This window comes from Schistocerca cancellata, chromosome 5, assembly GCF_023864275.1.
Source record: "Schistocerca cancellata isolate TAMUIC-IGC-003103 chromosome 5, iqSchCanc2.1, whole genome shotgun sequence".
Lineage (NCBI taxonomy): Eukaryota > Metazoa > Arthropoda > Insecta > Orthoptera > Acrididae > Schistocerca > Schistocerca cancellata.
The window spans coordinates 281,923,571-281,940,122 of NC_064630.1; the positions used below are offsets into that span (position 1 = coordinate 281,923,571).

General features: G+C 42.8%; 1 protein-coding gene across 1 annotated transcript in view; it reads left to right on the forward strand.

Moving 5' to 3' along the window:
• The window catches only part of LOC126188497 (nephrin-like), a 758,389-nt gene that overhangs the window by 740,013 nt on the left and 1,824 nt on the right, over positions 1-16,552 (forward strand). The window contains exon 14 of the mRNA XM_049930101.1: positions 4,792-5,085. Coding sequence (XP_049786058.1) covers positions 4,792-5,085 — 294 coding nt within the window. The remainder of the gene's footprint in view (positions 1-4,791; positions 5,086-16,552) is intronic.

Here is a 16,552-nt window from a genome sequence, read left to right on the forward strand (position 1 = left end):
TAGCGAACTAATACTCACCTTGGGTTTGGCTGCCTCTGCGATCGTGTGTGTTGCGAGTCTTCTCCGATTTTTATGTCGACATTTGAGACGATCCAGTATGGTGAGTATTGGCACCGGATGTGTTGATTACATCCAAATTCGAACCATCCCGGTCATCCTGGACACCAACTATGAGCAAGCGATCTTTTCCAGTGGGCAGAGTCTGACTAAAATCGGGCGCTATCGCCAAGGAATTGGGACACGAGCGTGTGTTATGTCAGAGCATTTCAGGGATCTCCAATGTCTAGCCATGACAACTACTACTACGGATTGGATTGTGGTTTAAGTGTGTCATGTTTAGTGCTTCTCAATACATCCCAGACGACTCTGTTTTGCTGTGATATTTGTTGCTGTTGTCTATATTCTACTCCATAGTAGGCCCTCCTCCTCCTTCTGAATGTAGCAGAGAGAAATAATTTAACAATCCTATAGTCCTTAAAAAACCCAGTCACAACGTAAATATCCCGATTGATCAACTTGTTGTTTCCGATAGCGCTACTGTGAGCACGCATCTCTCCAGCCCCTCCCAAACATTGTGTAAGAACATACTATGCAGATGAGCTGAGTTCCATATTTTCAACTGCCCCGAACGTAATGGACTTCTGCCACATGACCTAACTGTGCTAGTATCCCCAATAGAAGGAAAGGGGAAAAATATGGAAGGTGGAAGAGAAGGGTTTGGAAAATAACAGTTGGTGGATCGAATATCGCCAAACATACCATTTCTAGTATCCACAAATAGAATTCAAGGAAAATCTGGCTGCACACAAAGTAATTGACTTAATTAACTATTCAGTCAAGCTGATTGAGTGTGGGAGGGTTTACTACCAGATGTCTACTACTTCGTTCAGGATAAAGGTAGCGTTAGTGAGGCACATGGCAGATGCTACCTACTCCTTCTTGAATGTCTTTGTTCCATTCGCTACAGGTTTCCATAGCAGTTTAAATGTGAGAACTAAGAGATAATGAGTGTTGAGCGGGCAGGGGACAGTTATGGCAGAGAGAAGGTGTGGGGGATGCATCTTGGTCTGTGTGTTTTGGGCATACATTGGTTCATACAAACAGGAAGCAGCCACTTGAGGCAGAGAGGGACCGAGAGAGGGAGAGAGAGAGACTGAAAGAGAGGGACTGAGAGAGAGAGAGAGAGAGAGAGAGAGGGACTGAGAGAGAGAGAGAGAGAGAGCATGTGTATCGATAGTAATATCTTGGGTATCAAAAATCGAAGGGTTGCTCCCACCTGAAGCATTTGTTTAGGGATTAGTGTGACATCCAGTCAGCATGCCCCAAAAGTCGGCTGGCGTGTGGTGCAGGTAACAGTGGTTGCGGGGTACTGAACGTGTGGGAATACGCAAGGTTGTTGGCACGTGGTCAGGCTGGTGTACAGCGGACAGCACATGCTTCATGATCGAAAGATTTTTAACGCGGTAATTATGTGTGGCTAGTTATGTTGATGGTATTCGTTGTGCGATCAGAATAGGAAAGAAACGATCGATTTAATTACTTCTCTTTTATGTGTTCTACAAGATCTACATCTTACCAAACAGGAGAGAATGATGAGCAAGAGAGACCCATCCTGTGCAAATCGAATTTTATAAATAAATAGTATATTTTTAACTGAATTTCCTGTCATGGGGTCCCTCCTGTCCAGCACAGAGACACCTATTTCCAGCTGTGGGGTAAGGGGGTCTCTGTGATTTCTCTGAGAGGAATGGGTTAATTGATCGATTTAGTTATTAGCCAATCAAATTGATAGATTGGAAGTTGGCTATTCGAATAACTCAGTCCTCAAAGTATACTTGTTTTGGCGAGGGGGAAGGTACTGGGTTGGAAGTTTCCAGAGGGCTGGGGGAGGAGCAGTGGGAGGGGAGGATTGTGATTGGTTTCTCAGAAGGACAGATTATCTCAAGGGGTTCGTAAGTTCACCCCCAAGGGTTCGTAAACAACTTGACAGCACAGTATGTTAAGCGGACAGGGAGAGAGGTCATAAATCAATTACTTTTTCCTATGAGTATATGCAGCCCACTCCTACGAATGTCCTTGTAGACGCCTTGCTCCACTAATCACGACGATAGGCAGTAGAAAGCTTTTTTACCCCCAGAATTACTCGTTTCAGTAGCATGTTCTTTATTATTATCATTCATAAGATATTCATAAGATGATTTTATTTCCTGTAAAATGCATACACAGTATCTTGTTTTACAACGAGCCTGTTTTATAACATTTGCAGTAGATATTCTTCCATTTCGTGGAAAACATCCTAGGGTTGTACATGATAAATAGACTTTTGGCTGAAGCACCTGGACCGTTTGCACATTGCCATATGTTGTATCACTGTCAGAAGTGTCTTTCGATTCAGATGCACGATGAAACTATTCTCATGATTGTCAAATGCTTTTATTAATGCTTCCAAATGACAGTCGGAAGGAAGTCGTCTTGTAAGAGGAATTGTATACATGAACTGCACCCTGCCAAACAGTTGATGAAACGATATTGGTAGCTTTAATGCTTTCATAATTTGGCCATAACAAGAGACCTCCATTGCTGTGTACCTTCACATATTTAAACAATAAACAAGCAAAGACCATCATTCTTATAATAAACGGCTGTACGTGTATCTGAGACACATAGACACAAACATTTACGACCGTTATTTGTAAGGATGGTGAAACACAAATGCCATACACTGCCAAGGGACACAACTGTGACAAATTAAGCTATAACAAGAAGAAAGAACTTTTTTTGAGTCTTGAATAAGTTGAATGTATAAAAAAGCAAAGTTATAATGTTTCTAGTGCTAGTGTTTAATATCAATTATGGCGTCCAGTCTAGTGAAACCCACACTTTTATTGCATCTAATTAATCAAAAACTCGAATTTTTTGAAGTTGTGGGCTATAAAAAAATCCTTAAACATTTTAACACATTTCAGTATCGAGACAAATACAGAGAACTGGCTTCTACAAAATGCTAAATAATGGGGTGAAAGCTGGTCTATTTACACAAACTTCTTTCTTCACTTTAGCCGACATATTCGTCTTAAGAGATTCAACAACTGTATTGATAGTTGACATAATTCTCATTTGTTGTTATGCCTCAGCTGCATATTTTTAAGTAGACACATGCTTCTATCACTCAGAATCATCTTCAAATGTAAGTATTTATGGCAGAAACCCGTCTTTCCAGTTCAGAACGATATACACTGAAGGGCTGGTGCTCGAGCGTCTCCCACTTGAGTTGGCGTAACTTCAGCGTTACGACATTTGCGATCTGTGGACGTGTGTTACCATGAAGCGACAGCACAATTCGTCGCACCATTCCACAGCGGAGGTTTTAGACAGATATGCTATCTCATACACATTCTTCATACTTCGACCGTTGTTGACCGGTGTTTGCCCTTCGGCAGCCACGAAAATAGACTGAAGCCCCAAAGAAACTGGTACAGGCATGCGTATTCAGATACAGAGATATGTAAACAAGCAGAATATGGTCCTGTGGTCGGCAACGCTTATGTAAGAAAGAAAGTGTCTGGTGCAGTTGTTAGTCGGTTATTGCTGTTTCAATGGCAAGCTATCAAGATTTAAGTGAGTTTGAACGTGGTGTTATAGTCGGCGCACGAGCCATCGGCCACAGCATCTCCAAGGTAGCGATGAAGTGGGGATTTTCCCGTATGACCATTTCACGAGTGTACCGTGAATATCAGGTATCCGGTAAAACATCACATCTCCGACCGCTGCGGCCGGATAAAGATCCTGCAAGAACGGGACCGACGACGACTGGAGAAAATAGCTCAACGTAACAGAAGTGCAACCCTTCCGCAAACTACTTCAGATTTCAGTGCTAGACCATCAACAAGTGTCAGTGTGCGAACCATTCAACGAAACTTCATTGATATGGGCTTTCGGAGATGAAGGCCCTCTAGTGTACCCTTGATGACTGTACGACAGAAGGCTCTACGCCTCACCTGCGACCGTCAATACCACCATTGGACTGTTGACGACTGTAAACATGTTTTCTGGTCGGGCGAGTCTAATTTCAAGTTGTATGGAGTGGATGGACGTGTACGGGTATAGAGACAACCTCATGAATCCATGAGCACTGCATGTCAGCAGGTGGCGGCTCTGTAATGGCGTGGAGCGTGTGCAGTTGGGGTGGTATGGGATTCCTAATACGTCTAGATACGACTCTGACAGGTGACGCGTAGGTAAGCATCCTGTCTGATCACCTGCGTCCATTCAGGTCCACTGTGCATTCCGATGAACTCGGACAATTCCAACAGGACAGTGCGTCACTCCACACGTCCAGATTTGATACGGAGTGGTTTCAGAAACACTTCTGAGTTTGAACACTTCCACTGGCAACCAAATTCCACATACATGAAGATTATTGAGCATATCTGGGATGCCTTCCAACGTGGAGTTCAGAAGATATCTACACCGCCTCGACCTCCTACGGAGTTATTCTGAGCCGAGCCGGATTCATGGTCTAGTTCCCTCCAGCACTACTTCAGCTATTAATTGAGTCCATGCCACGTCGTGTTGCGGCACTTCTGCGTTCTCGCTGGTGCCCTACATGATATATACAGGTGTACAAGTTTGTTTGGCACTTCAGTGTATATGAGTGTGGTACTATGATATCTGTTTCTGAACAGGCGAGACGGGTTGCAGAGGTGTTGTAAGTGATAATGTGTATGCTTTTTCTGGAAACGCGAAGATTCACACAATACGAAATAGTACTGAAACGCTCTGTGCCGCCAGGGAGACGAAGTGACGTACATCGAGCTTCCGGCGCCGCGGGCGCCACAGGCTGTGGCGGTGACGGCGCCGCCGACGCCGGCGCCGCGGCCGACGGTGCGCTTCCAGGACGAGGTGGTGGCGCTGGAGCCGGGCGAGGTGGGCCCGTACGGCGCGCGGCCCGGCTATAGCTCGCTGCAGCGCCACGGCCACCGCCCCCACCCCCACCACCAGCCCCAGCAGGCCCGCCCCCACGCCGTCCGCAGGCCCTCCGCCGAGGGGCTGCACCTGGGTCGCCCGCTGCACCTCCACCAGCCGGTACGGTAACAACGTGCCCGCCCTCTCCTTTACCGCTACTGTGTTGTGCGCACTTACGTTGTGTAACACAAATGTAAACCGTTCTCTAAAACAACGCAACACGGACCATAGGACAATCGCAGCTTATAACGTACTCATACTCCATTGTGTAAGTAAGGAGTTACTATGATACTTGTACCGGTCAATGCTAGCCTATGGAATACTGATAGCTACAACCCGATCGCTATCGCACTAGTGTTTGTTACTGCGCATATCAACGATCGAAATGTAAAACACAGTGGTAATAAATGAAAATCTCACTCAAGCTAGTCGTCGTTCTGAATGCCAGAATTTAGTCTGAGCGAATTCAGATTGCGGAACATAACGGTCACGAACTCTAAAAAAGGGGCAAAAGTTAAATTCGATAAATGTTTGTAATAACTTTGAAATCGCTGGAATATGTTGTGGCAAAGACAAAGCAGCAACTGAACAAAATGTACACGCGCTAACTTACATGCAAAATACACAATTGATCTGAACACAAAAGACCTTAATTTGCAATGCAATGATGTTAGTTACCATAACGATCACTAATAATAACCAACGACTAACAACACTTTATGGAAAGTAGTATCTATGTAACTCACGATAATGCTGTCTGTTAGAAAAAAAGCCTAAATCTGACAAAAACAGTTTATCGTTCTTTACTCACTGTTTTCCAAGCAACTGCGTCTCAGTAATTGTGAAATTGAAAAAAAAAATGCAGCGAAACGTTTTTCCTGCGGTTGAAACACATTTTCGTGGCCATCTGCACAGATCGAAATTGGAGAAGTTCGTGGGAACTCTGGGGTGGTACATTATGTGCAAATTTCATGTCTTCGTGTGAAACTTCGGTACGTAATTACAAACCAGTTTCCAAGAAACAAACCAAATAATGAATTAAGGCTAATACAAAAGCTCCATGCTGCTGGAAAAGCAACATCCATTGCACAGTTTATAGCGCCGTCGAAGACAGAACAATAACTAGACCGACTGGAATTTTTTATTGGATGGCACGGAACGAGACATGGTTCAAAACCTACGAAGATTGTTGCATAACAATGTGACATCTCATCAACACAACGTTCAGCAATTTGAACTTGAAACACTAATGAGTAATTTATGGATGGTCGTCTTATCTTCAAGGAACTCACAGAAAGGAATACGAGTATTTGTCATTGGAACATTATTGTCAGAAGACAAAGGCAACCTCTTTATGGTTTAGGAATGAAAACAAGTTTTGTTCCCTTGGCGTAGGTTTTTTACTATTCGCAGTTGAAGGTATTAACATTTAAATGCAGCATGTGTTTCTACAGTTATCCCTTGTTCTTCCTTACACTGTGAATGCCACTTCTCCGAGATTAATAGCACAAACATTGTACCTTATTGTCCTTAATTATGCGCTTTTTGCTGTGCATAAAATCAGGCTTCCTTGACCTCTTTGTAAGTTTGTTTCACTCCACTAACAAAAGTGATACATGATGTTCGTGGCGGCCATCTTAAATATTAATGTCCGTATCCTATGAACTTCCTTCATATTATGTCTTCTTCCGTAGTAATTCATCGTTTCAATATAAGCCACTTTAATTATTCGAAGCTACGGTTGTTACATTTTAACAGTAACAGCTGGTTACCGTTGTATGCCGTTTTATGTCCAAGACTCAAGTCAAGATGCATTTTGGATGACAATGCTCTGATCACGATATATTCAACCTCAGCTCCTGAAATTGGTAGATTTTTGCGTCTGAGAATGACAGCCGAGAGTGGGCAATGAAAGTGAAAGGCCAAGAACTAAGTCCTTAGATTAAAAAGGGAGTGAGTTAGGGATGTAGTCTTTCGGCACTACTGTTAAATCTATACATCGAAGAAGTAATGACAGGAAAAAAAGATTCAAGAGTGGAATAAAAAATTCACGGCGAGATGATATCCATAATAGCATTCATTGGTGGAATTGCTATCTTTGGTGAAAATAATTACAGGATATTTTGAATGGAACGGGCAGTCTAATGAGTGCAGAATCCGAACATAGACTAAATCGTAGAAGAAAATCGTGAGAAATAGCAGAAATGAGAACAGTGAGATCCTTAACATTATAACTGGTGATCACGAAGTAGATGACACTAAGGAATTCTGCTTCGCCGGCCGGAGTGGCAGAGCGGTTCTAGGCGCTACAGTCTGTAACCGCGCGACCGCTACGGTCGCAGGTTCGAATCCTGCCTCGGGCATGGATGTTTGTGATGTCCTTAGGTTAGTTAGATTTAAGTAGTTCTACGTTCTAGGGGACTGATGACCTCAGAAGTTAAGTCCCATAGTGCTCAGAGCCATTTGAACCAATTATGCTACCTAGGTAGCTACGTAACCATGACGGACGGAGAAAGGACGACACCAAAAGGAGACTAGCACTAGCGCAAAAGGCATTTCTGGCCAAGAGAAGTCTACTAGTAGCGAACGTAGTGCTTAAGTTGAGGAAGAAATTTCTGAGAATGTACATTTGGAGAACTTCATTGCATGGTAGTGAGACATGGACTGTGGGAAATTCGGAAAATATGAGAATCGAAGCATTTGAAATCTGGTTCCGCAGAAGAATGTTCAGAATTAGGTGGACGTATATGGTAAGTAATGTGCAATTTCTCCGGAGAACCGACGAGGAAAGGAGTTTATGGAAAACACAGAAGAAGGAAGGGACAGGATGGTAGGAAATGTGTCAAGACATCATGGAATTACTTCTACGATAGCAGAAGGGGCTGTAGACGGTAACAACTGTAGATGAAGACAGAGATTGGAGTACATCCAGCAAATAAATGAGGTAATCGGTTGCAAGCGCTTCCGTAAGATGAAGCGGTCAGCACAGGATAGGAATTCGTGGTGGGCAGCATCAAACCATTCAGAAGACTGATGAGTAGAAAGGAGGAAAAAGACTGTTTTCATGACGAGAGCATTGTCTGTCGAAGTGGGAGTTGAGTTGTGTCTAAGACATTAAACGGTTGAATACTACCAATTATTACTGTTCATTCTTCGATTTCTCTGTCTTCAGCCGTTCTGTGGATGTAATTCACAGCTTTTTTTTTTTTTTTTTTTTTTTTTATGCGAAAATTGGGTAGGAGTTAAGGAATGGGATGGTTTTATTTAGCATTGTTTTGTACTTTTCTGTTTCTTGAACTATTATGTCCTACAAATGTACTCACTGTTAAAAAAATCTTGCTGTAGTTTCAGCATCAGAACATCGATGTATAGTCAAATGGACACACATTTTCAGCTGTCGCATACAACTTTTCGGCGAGCTGAGATAGCCGCTGTGTGCCAGAGGAAAGCAGTTACGTTTTTCCAATTGCCGGCCAGAGCGCGCTCTTCCACCGAGGAACGGTTAGTTTTTCCTGTAGACTTGCGAGCCAGCCCTGGCGACGGGACGACAGAGCAATTTTGTGAGCCAACACTTTTAATTTCAGTAATGAAGGGAAGAGCGCGGCGTGTTTACACAGGGTGGCGGACTGGGAGGCTAGCGGCCGCCCACCGCACGTTTCGTCTCCTCGAGCTGCGGCGGCGCCGGTCTGTGTGACGAAAGAGCCGCAGGCGGGACACACGCCGGCTTCCACATTGGCAGTGTGTGCGAGGGCGTCGTCGGCGTGTTATCAGCGCTTCCAGAGTCCGCGCGTCTGCAGACGCAACTGTAGGCGCTATCACCGCAGCTAGTAGTTTCACGTTCGCTGTTAGTATAGGCTGTGTGGAAAAAGTATATACTGAAGACATCGTCGGGTTAACAAGATAAGCATGTTTACATACTTTCTAATAAAGAGCAAAAACTGTCCAGAAATTGGAAAACTTTATTAATCGGTCTCGACTTTTCCAAACCTTTATTTAGACAACCAATAAACTGTGGGAACTTACTACATATATTTAACAGACTTAAAGTTGCTTCGCTCTTAAACGAAATAACATTGTTTTTAAGGTTCCGTGCCTCAATCTGTAGAAATACACTACTGGCCATTAAAATTGCTACACCACGAAGATGACGTGCTACAGACACGAAATTTAACCGGCAGGAGGAAGGTACTGTGATATGTAAATGATTAGCTTTTCAGAGCATTCACACAAGCTTGGCGCCGGTGGCGTCACTTACAACGTGCTGACATGAAGAAAGTTTCCAACCGATTTCTCATACACAAACAACAGTTGAGCGGCGTTGCCTGGTGAAACGTTGTGGTGATGCCTCGTGTTAGGAGGAGAAATGCGTACCATCACGTTTCTGACTTTGATAAAGGTCGGATTGTAGCCTATAGAGATTGCGGTTTATCGTATCGCGACACTGCTGCTCGCGTTGGTCGAGATCCAATGACTGTTAGCAGAACATGGAATCGGTGGGTTTAGGAGGGTAATATCGAACGCCGTGCTGGATCCCAACGGCCTAATATCACTAGCAGTCGAGATGGAGGCATCTTATCCGCATGGCTGTAGCGGATCGTGCAGCCACGTCTCGATCCCTGAGTCAACAGATGGGGACGTTTGCAAGACGACAACCATCTGCACTAACAGTCCGACGAAGTTTGCAGCAGCATGGACTATCAGCTCGGGGACTATGGCTGCGGTTACCCTTGACGCTGCATCACAGACAGGAGCGCCTGCGATGGTGTACTCAACGACGAATCTGGGTGCACGAATGGCAAAACGTCATTTTTTCGGATGAATCCAGGTTCTGTTTCAAGCATCAAGATGGTCGCATCCGTTTTTGGCGGAATCGCGGTGAACGCACATTGGAAGGGTGTATTCGTCATCGCCATACTGCCGTATCACCTGGCGTGATGGTATGTGGTGCCATTGGTTACACGTCTCGGTCACCTCTTGTTCGTATTGACGGCACTCTGAACAATGGACGTTACATTCCAGATGTGTTACGACCCGTGGCTCTATCCTTCATTCGATCCCTGCGAAACCCTAGATTTCAGGAGGATAATGCACGACCGCATGTTGCAGTTCCTCTACGGACCTTTCTGGATACAGAAAATGTTCGACTAATGCCCTGGCCATCACATTCTCCAGATTTCTCATCAACTGAAAACGTCTGGTCAGTGGTGGTCGAGCAACTGGCTCGTCACAATACGCCAGTCACTACTCTTGATGACCTGTGGTATCGTGTTGAAGCTGAATGGGCAACTGTACCTGTACACGCCATCCAAGATCTGTTTGAGTCAATGCCCAGGCGTATCAAGGCCGTTTTTACAGGCAGAGGTGGTTGTTCTGGGTACTGATTTCTCAGGATCTATGCACCCAAATTGCGTGAAAATGTAATCACATGTGAGTTCCAGTATAATATATTTGTCCAATGAATACCCGTTTATCATCTGCATTTCTTCTTAATGTAGCAAATTTTAATGTCCAGTAGTGTAGAACTCTTGCAGGGTCGCTTTATTGTCTGTCAGTCTGTTTGCCTGCCTGTTAAGAACCTTTATTCTCAGGAAGTAGTAGACGTACCAAGTTGAAATTTGTGGCTTTTATGAAGGTCTATAGTCCCTTGGCGATGTTAAAAATTTAAAATCCTAAGTCAGTTCAAAAGATAAGGGATGTATTATGATACAGGAAAATTCACCCATCAGTACCTGTAGCGTACTTCCCGTTGACATAGAAAGATTAAATTTTGGCAAGAAAGCAACGTTTCATAGTGCAAGTACAAGAGGAAGATACGAAAATTCTTAATTTATAATTACATATCCTAATAAAGGCAATTTTTCCCATTTTTTATCCGTCTATATGTTTGGCTGTCGGTCTGTGCTTTTTCTCTGGAATAGTTTAGAGTAACAGGTTCAAATTTATATCATGTATTAACGTCCGTGGTCTCTTGGCTGTGTAAAAATTGTAGACTTCTGTTTCAATTCAGTTAGTGCATACGGCTATTTATGTCACGTATTTTGATACTGTAAAACTAACTCAACAAAACCTTACCGTTGACCTATTCCGTGAAATTTTCCATAGAGCAAAGTTTGACAGTTCGAGTACAGTGCAAAATCCTAAATTGTTAATTTGTAATTGTATCACACGAAAAATTATTTCCGTTGTCATTTGTTATCCGACTTCTAACTTGAAATTAAAACATTGTCGAAGCTTTCGGGTTCCCTGGGAGCGTCATCTCGCCAATGGCAATGTCGACAACAGGCAAAAGTTGTCAGTATCTTCAGCTCCCGGAATGGATAAACTGTCTGTGTGTATATGAGTAATTAAATTCGTAGGAAAGCCTCAGTGTGCGAATCCTACTCGCGCCTGAACAGTTTTTTGAATATGTTATCAAAAATAAACAAGAAACTAAAGCAACAACTATTGTCTATTTACAGGTTATTGAATATTACGGAGAGTCTAAGAATTAAAAAAAAGTGGATACTGCAACAAAAGTCAAAGGTGTTGAAGGTTAATAAACAGCTGATTGTGCTCCTCCTTGTAATGAACTGTATACAACATCCGTAAGAGGTCCTCCACAGGCATTTATTTAACTTCCATGTCTGAGATAGGCACATACTTCTTGGGAAGCTTCATGATATCTTAAAATTTCTCAGATTTAACTGCCAGAAGTATTTCATACAGTTTTTTCTCAGTTAAAGTCAGTGTTCTGATGCTTTCTGAATGTCGAAATCATGATCGGTAAGTTGTGATAACCATGCACTACTGTGAACTATACGCTTGTGTGCAGTGGAGTACTCCAAGAAACTGTCCTTTAAAACGTCTCGTCATCCGACGTAGCCTTTCTGGGTGAAAGAAGAGGTCTAATAGTAGGACTTGTGTAATATCGACCATAATGAACTTTTTGGATTCATTTCACATGTCAGAATCTGACTAAACTTTGGTTCAATGATAAAACAAGCCCTGGTCATATTTGGTTTTTGCCCTAAACACACGGCGTCGACAAATCCAATCCCTATATATTTCTGCCTCGAGATGACTGGGTGTTTGTGTTGTCCTCATCATTTCATCATCATTCATGAACGTGGCGAGATTGGGCTGAGAAAAGGTTGGGAATTTGGATAGGCGCTGATAACCGCGCAGTTGAGCGCCCCACAAAACCAAACATCATCATCCTATATATTTCTGCTTTTGGCCCATAAATACAGATAGGTCTCATTCTTGCACCACACCGTAGAGAAATTTTCAAACTATGCAATGGTAGTAAAACCTCATTTTCGGCCAAAAGAAGACATACCTCGTTATTGCACCGATTACTTAACTTGTTATGAATTTCACTTTTTCCCTTATATTTCCTTCCTAATCCACCAAGTAACTTTAAATCGATCTCACGGATGCACAGAGCGATAACTACTGAAATCTTCGAACGATGCACCGAAATATATTGAGCTGTAATGTGATGAGCTGTATATTGACGCATATATTCCAAATATGGTATTGCATTACTGCTGCACAAGTGTTCGATCGCTAGATCCGCAGGGAGGCGGTTTTAAAGTGGCACTGAAAACAAGAAAGTATTACAGTAGGCCACAAAAATCAGTGGAAGTAGCAAATTAATCGTATAATTGCGTAGGCTTCCGCGGCCAGAGTCAGTCGACATAAAAGTTTTCTGGGTATGGTACCGTGTCGTAATGTATAAAACTACTGCTGCTGGAGAAAAACCAACGTTTCGGCCACAGTTGCGGCAGCTTTCTTCTGGGTCTACTGGTAGATGTAAGAGATCTAATGAAACAAGTGACCATCATTGCTCTATTATATTATGGAACTCTGTCACCATTCCACACTAAAAAATAGGTTTGTCAAAAAAATTTCTGTTTGAAAATCTGGTTAGAAGAACCAGTGTATACCAAACAAGTGGGTGTTGTTGTTAAAATAGTGAACACTTACACACACTATTACTGAGTTCCAAATCCTAGTCCGGCTATACAGATATAGTTTTCCCGTGAAGTCTTTAAGCTGCTGAAATCTGTTGCTGGGCCTGTGACTGGAAAAATGTCCAATTTACATTTGCCATTCGAATATTGTCTTGTGTATTAAATGATGGTGGGTCTCGTAGAATAATACAGTGTTCTATAACGTTTGGAACACGGCGTAATAACGTATGTAATTAGTGGGGATAACGTTTTCGTTAGATGTGGCGTGTTTCGGTTAACAAAGGGGACGGCATTTAGTCTGAAATAGAATGCGCTCAGTTGTTATAAACCAGAAATTAGTGGTTGGTATAGCTGGACCGCTTCTGTCGTAATTGCATCTTTCTGTCCGAAAAGATATGAAGTTGCCTAGTACAGCAGAATATGTTATGCATAAATTCATCACCCATTCCGCAATTTTCACACTTACTAAAAATGCGAGATCGTTTTTCCATGGGGATGGCACACCATCGTATTACCTCCACGGCGCAAAAGGTTTAATCGATGATTTACTTTTATAGTTATGATGAAGTGACAAATCTGTGACCTGCACGTTCTTCATACTAAATACCACTGTACTTCTGCCTGCGGTGAACCCCTAACAACACTGTATGCCACAGATAAACGGCTCCACTTCTGACTTCCAAAAGAATTTGTAACATAATGTTCAGAAATCATAGCGACGACATTAACGAATGTTGGTCAGTTCATTGTAACCGGAAACCCCTGGGAACTGATGGTGATAAATTGGAATAACTACAGTAATTCCTGAGTTTAAGAACTGTGGTGTATGAATTATTATTTATAGTTACCGTCTGTAAATGATATACTTTTTTCTATCGCTCTTATATGTATAAATTTATTTAGCATCCTCTATATTACTGCTGCTAGGGAATCTTTATAGTCGATTACCGAAATTAATGAAGCTCTTATTAGGTAGTGGCAATCTAGGATTTTACAAAAAGAACCCAAACCTAAACTCCAGTATAGCTATCCTTCTTGACTGAAAATCATTTATGATACTATTGTGTGGAAAACTTACTTAATATCAGGCCATCTGTTATAGCTACCACTGTATGCGTACAATATTTGTTACTTACGATAGTAGAGATCGTAAACAAATAATTAAATGCAGTCAAATGTTTGAAACTTGTCTCCTTGCCCGACATTCTTTCCACTTTTTCTGCTTTCTCATTTTTATCCATTTAAATTTACAAATGTTCTTTACGTTTGCGGAAACTTGAAAGTTTGCTCAATCGAGAAATAACTAGGATTACAGTGAGTTTAAGTTCCCCCTCAAGCTATAATTGCTAATAGATTGAAGACGATAACGGAGTCAGTGATTGTTGAGAGACATATAGAACGTGCTCACGTTGTTGAGAGAAAACCTTGAAGATCAAGTAAGCACCGACCTTCTGGTTACAGTTAAGCCGATCGGGTCATGCTGACCGCCGTGGCAACGGCTCCATGTGAATTCAGTATGGAGGCGTTTGGTCAGCACCCCCCATTTCCAGCCATTGTCGCTTTAGAAGACCTGGTGCTGCTGCTACTCGGTGAAGTAGCTCGTCAAGTGGCTTCACAAGGCTGACTGTACCCCAATACAGTCCTGCCACCAAGGAAAAATCAGTGGTTGTACCAGGAATCGAACCTGGGCCATCTGCATGTCAGTCAGCCACACTGATCACTCACCTACGGAGGCAGATAAAGATAATGGACCTTAATCAAATGAAATTATATGGTTACAGAGACCTTTGAAGACTCAAATCTCTATGTTTTATGTGTACAGTCTGAAGCGATGAATGAAAGTTTGTACGAAGGCTAGGATTCGAACATATGTCTCCCACTCACAAGGGAATAGGGCAAACCACTACGCCACCTTGGACAGTGCGGTGGTTTTGCGCAACTGCAAATACTATCCCAGCACGCCACCGCCTTCCCCTTCCTAACCACAAATTCCCATTCACATCTCAGGCCATTTTGTATAAGCCTGAAACGTGAGCACTATTGGAGAAGCTTTCCAACTGAATTGGAATAGTATCTGGGCATCGAACGAAACGGGGAGTCCTGACTGAAACACAGGCATGATACTTTAATAGAATGAAATCGTATAGTTCCAGAGATCAAGTCTCAAACATATGTGATGTGTATAAGCAGAATGAAGAGACGAATGAAAATTTGTACAAAATCTGCGTTTCAAACCAGGTCTCCTGCTCACTAGGCAGCTGCACTAACCACTACACCGCCGCGGCACAGTGGCTTCCAGTAACTCCTATCAATCCGAATTCTCATTAACGTCTCTGCCTACTTGGTATTCGCCCTAAATTCGAATAGCATTGCAGAGACTCTCCAACTCTAATGGAATAGTACGTTAACATCTAACGAAATGGGGCGGTCATATAGTTCCTTTCATAAAAGCACTTATGCCTGGGTTTCAGGCAAGATCCTCCGTTTCGTTCGATGCTGAAGTGCTACAACATACACTTAAGTTGCGCTAGTGAGGACGCTTTAATGAAATGGCAAAGTGACTCTGTTTCTTCCAACAACTGAAGGTATCTTAGATCCTCTTGTTTCGATGTTTGAGCAGTTCACGATGACAACAGAAAAGTCGAGAGGTAGCTTCAACCTTGTCCTAGACGTAGAACTCAGTTTGAACTCGATTTCGATGATAAATTGGAAGAAGCATATTAATGTGGGTTTCACAAACGCAACTTCAAAAACATTAGCTGTTCGCATAATTGCTAGTTTTGAAAACACAGAAATTAGCATCGGAAAATTATTTTTATGGCTCTATGCATTTATGTCTTGTGGCAAAAGCTGTAGAGGGGACTTAGTTGGATGTTCTAGAGTGCACTTAACTGATCACGTTTTACATAGCAACACATGACCGGAAACGTCATCCGATGACGCTACAGAGCGTCAAAGTTAGAGGAGCCAGTGCCTATAAATATATGTACAGGGTTATTACAAATTATTGAAGCGATTTCACAGCTCTACAATAACTTTATTATTTGAGATATTTTCAAAATGCTTTGCACACACATACAAAAACTCAAAAAGTTTTTTTAGGCATTCACAACTGTTCGATATGTGCCCCTTTAGTGATGCGGCAGACATCAAGCCGATAGTCAAGTTCCTCCCACACTCGGCGCAGCATGTCCCCATCAATGAGTTCGAAAGCATCGTTGATGCGAGCTCACAGTTCTGGCACGTTTCTTGGTAGAGGAAGTTTAAACACTGAATATTTCACATAACCCCACAGAAAGAAATAGCATGGGGTTAAGTCGGGAGAGCTGGAGGCCATGACATGAATTGCTGATCATGATCTCCACCACGACCGATCCCTCGGTTTTCCTATCTCCTGTTTAAGAAATGCCGAACATCATGATGGAAGTGCGGTGGAGCACCATCCTGTTGAAAGATGAAGTCGGCGCTGTCGGTCTCCAGTTCTGGCATGAGCCAATTTTCCGCGGGCTACGCGTGAAACTTGCCCGCACGCGTTCAACCGTTTCTTCGCTCACTGCAGGCCGACCCTTTGATTTCCCCTTACAGAGGCATCCAGAAGCTTTAAACTGCGCATACCATCGCCGAATGGAATT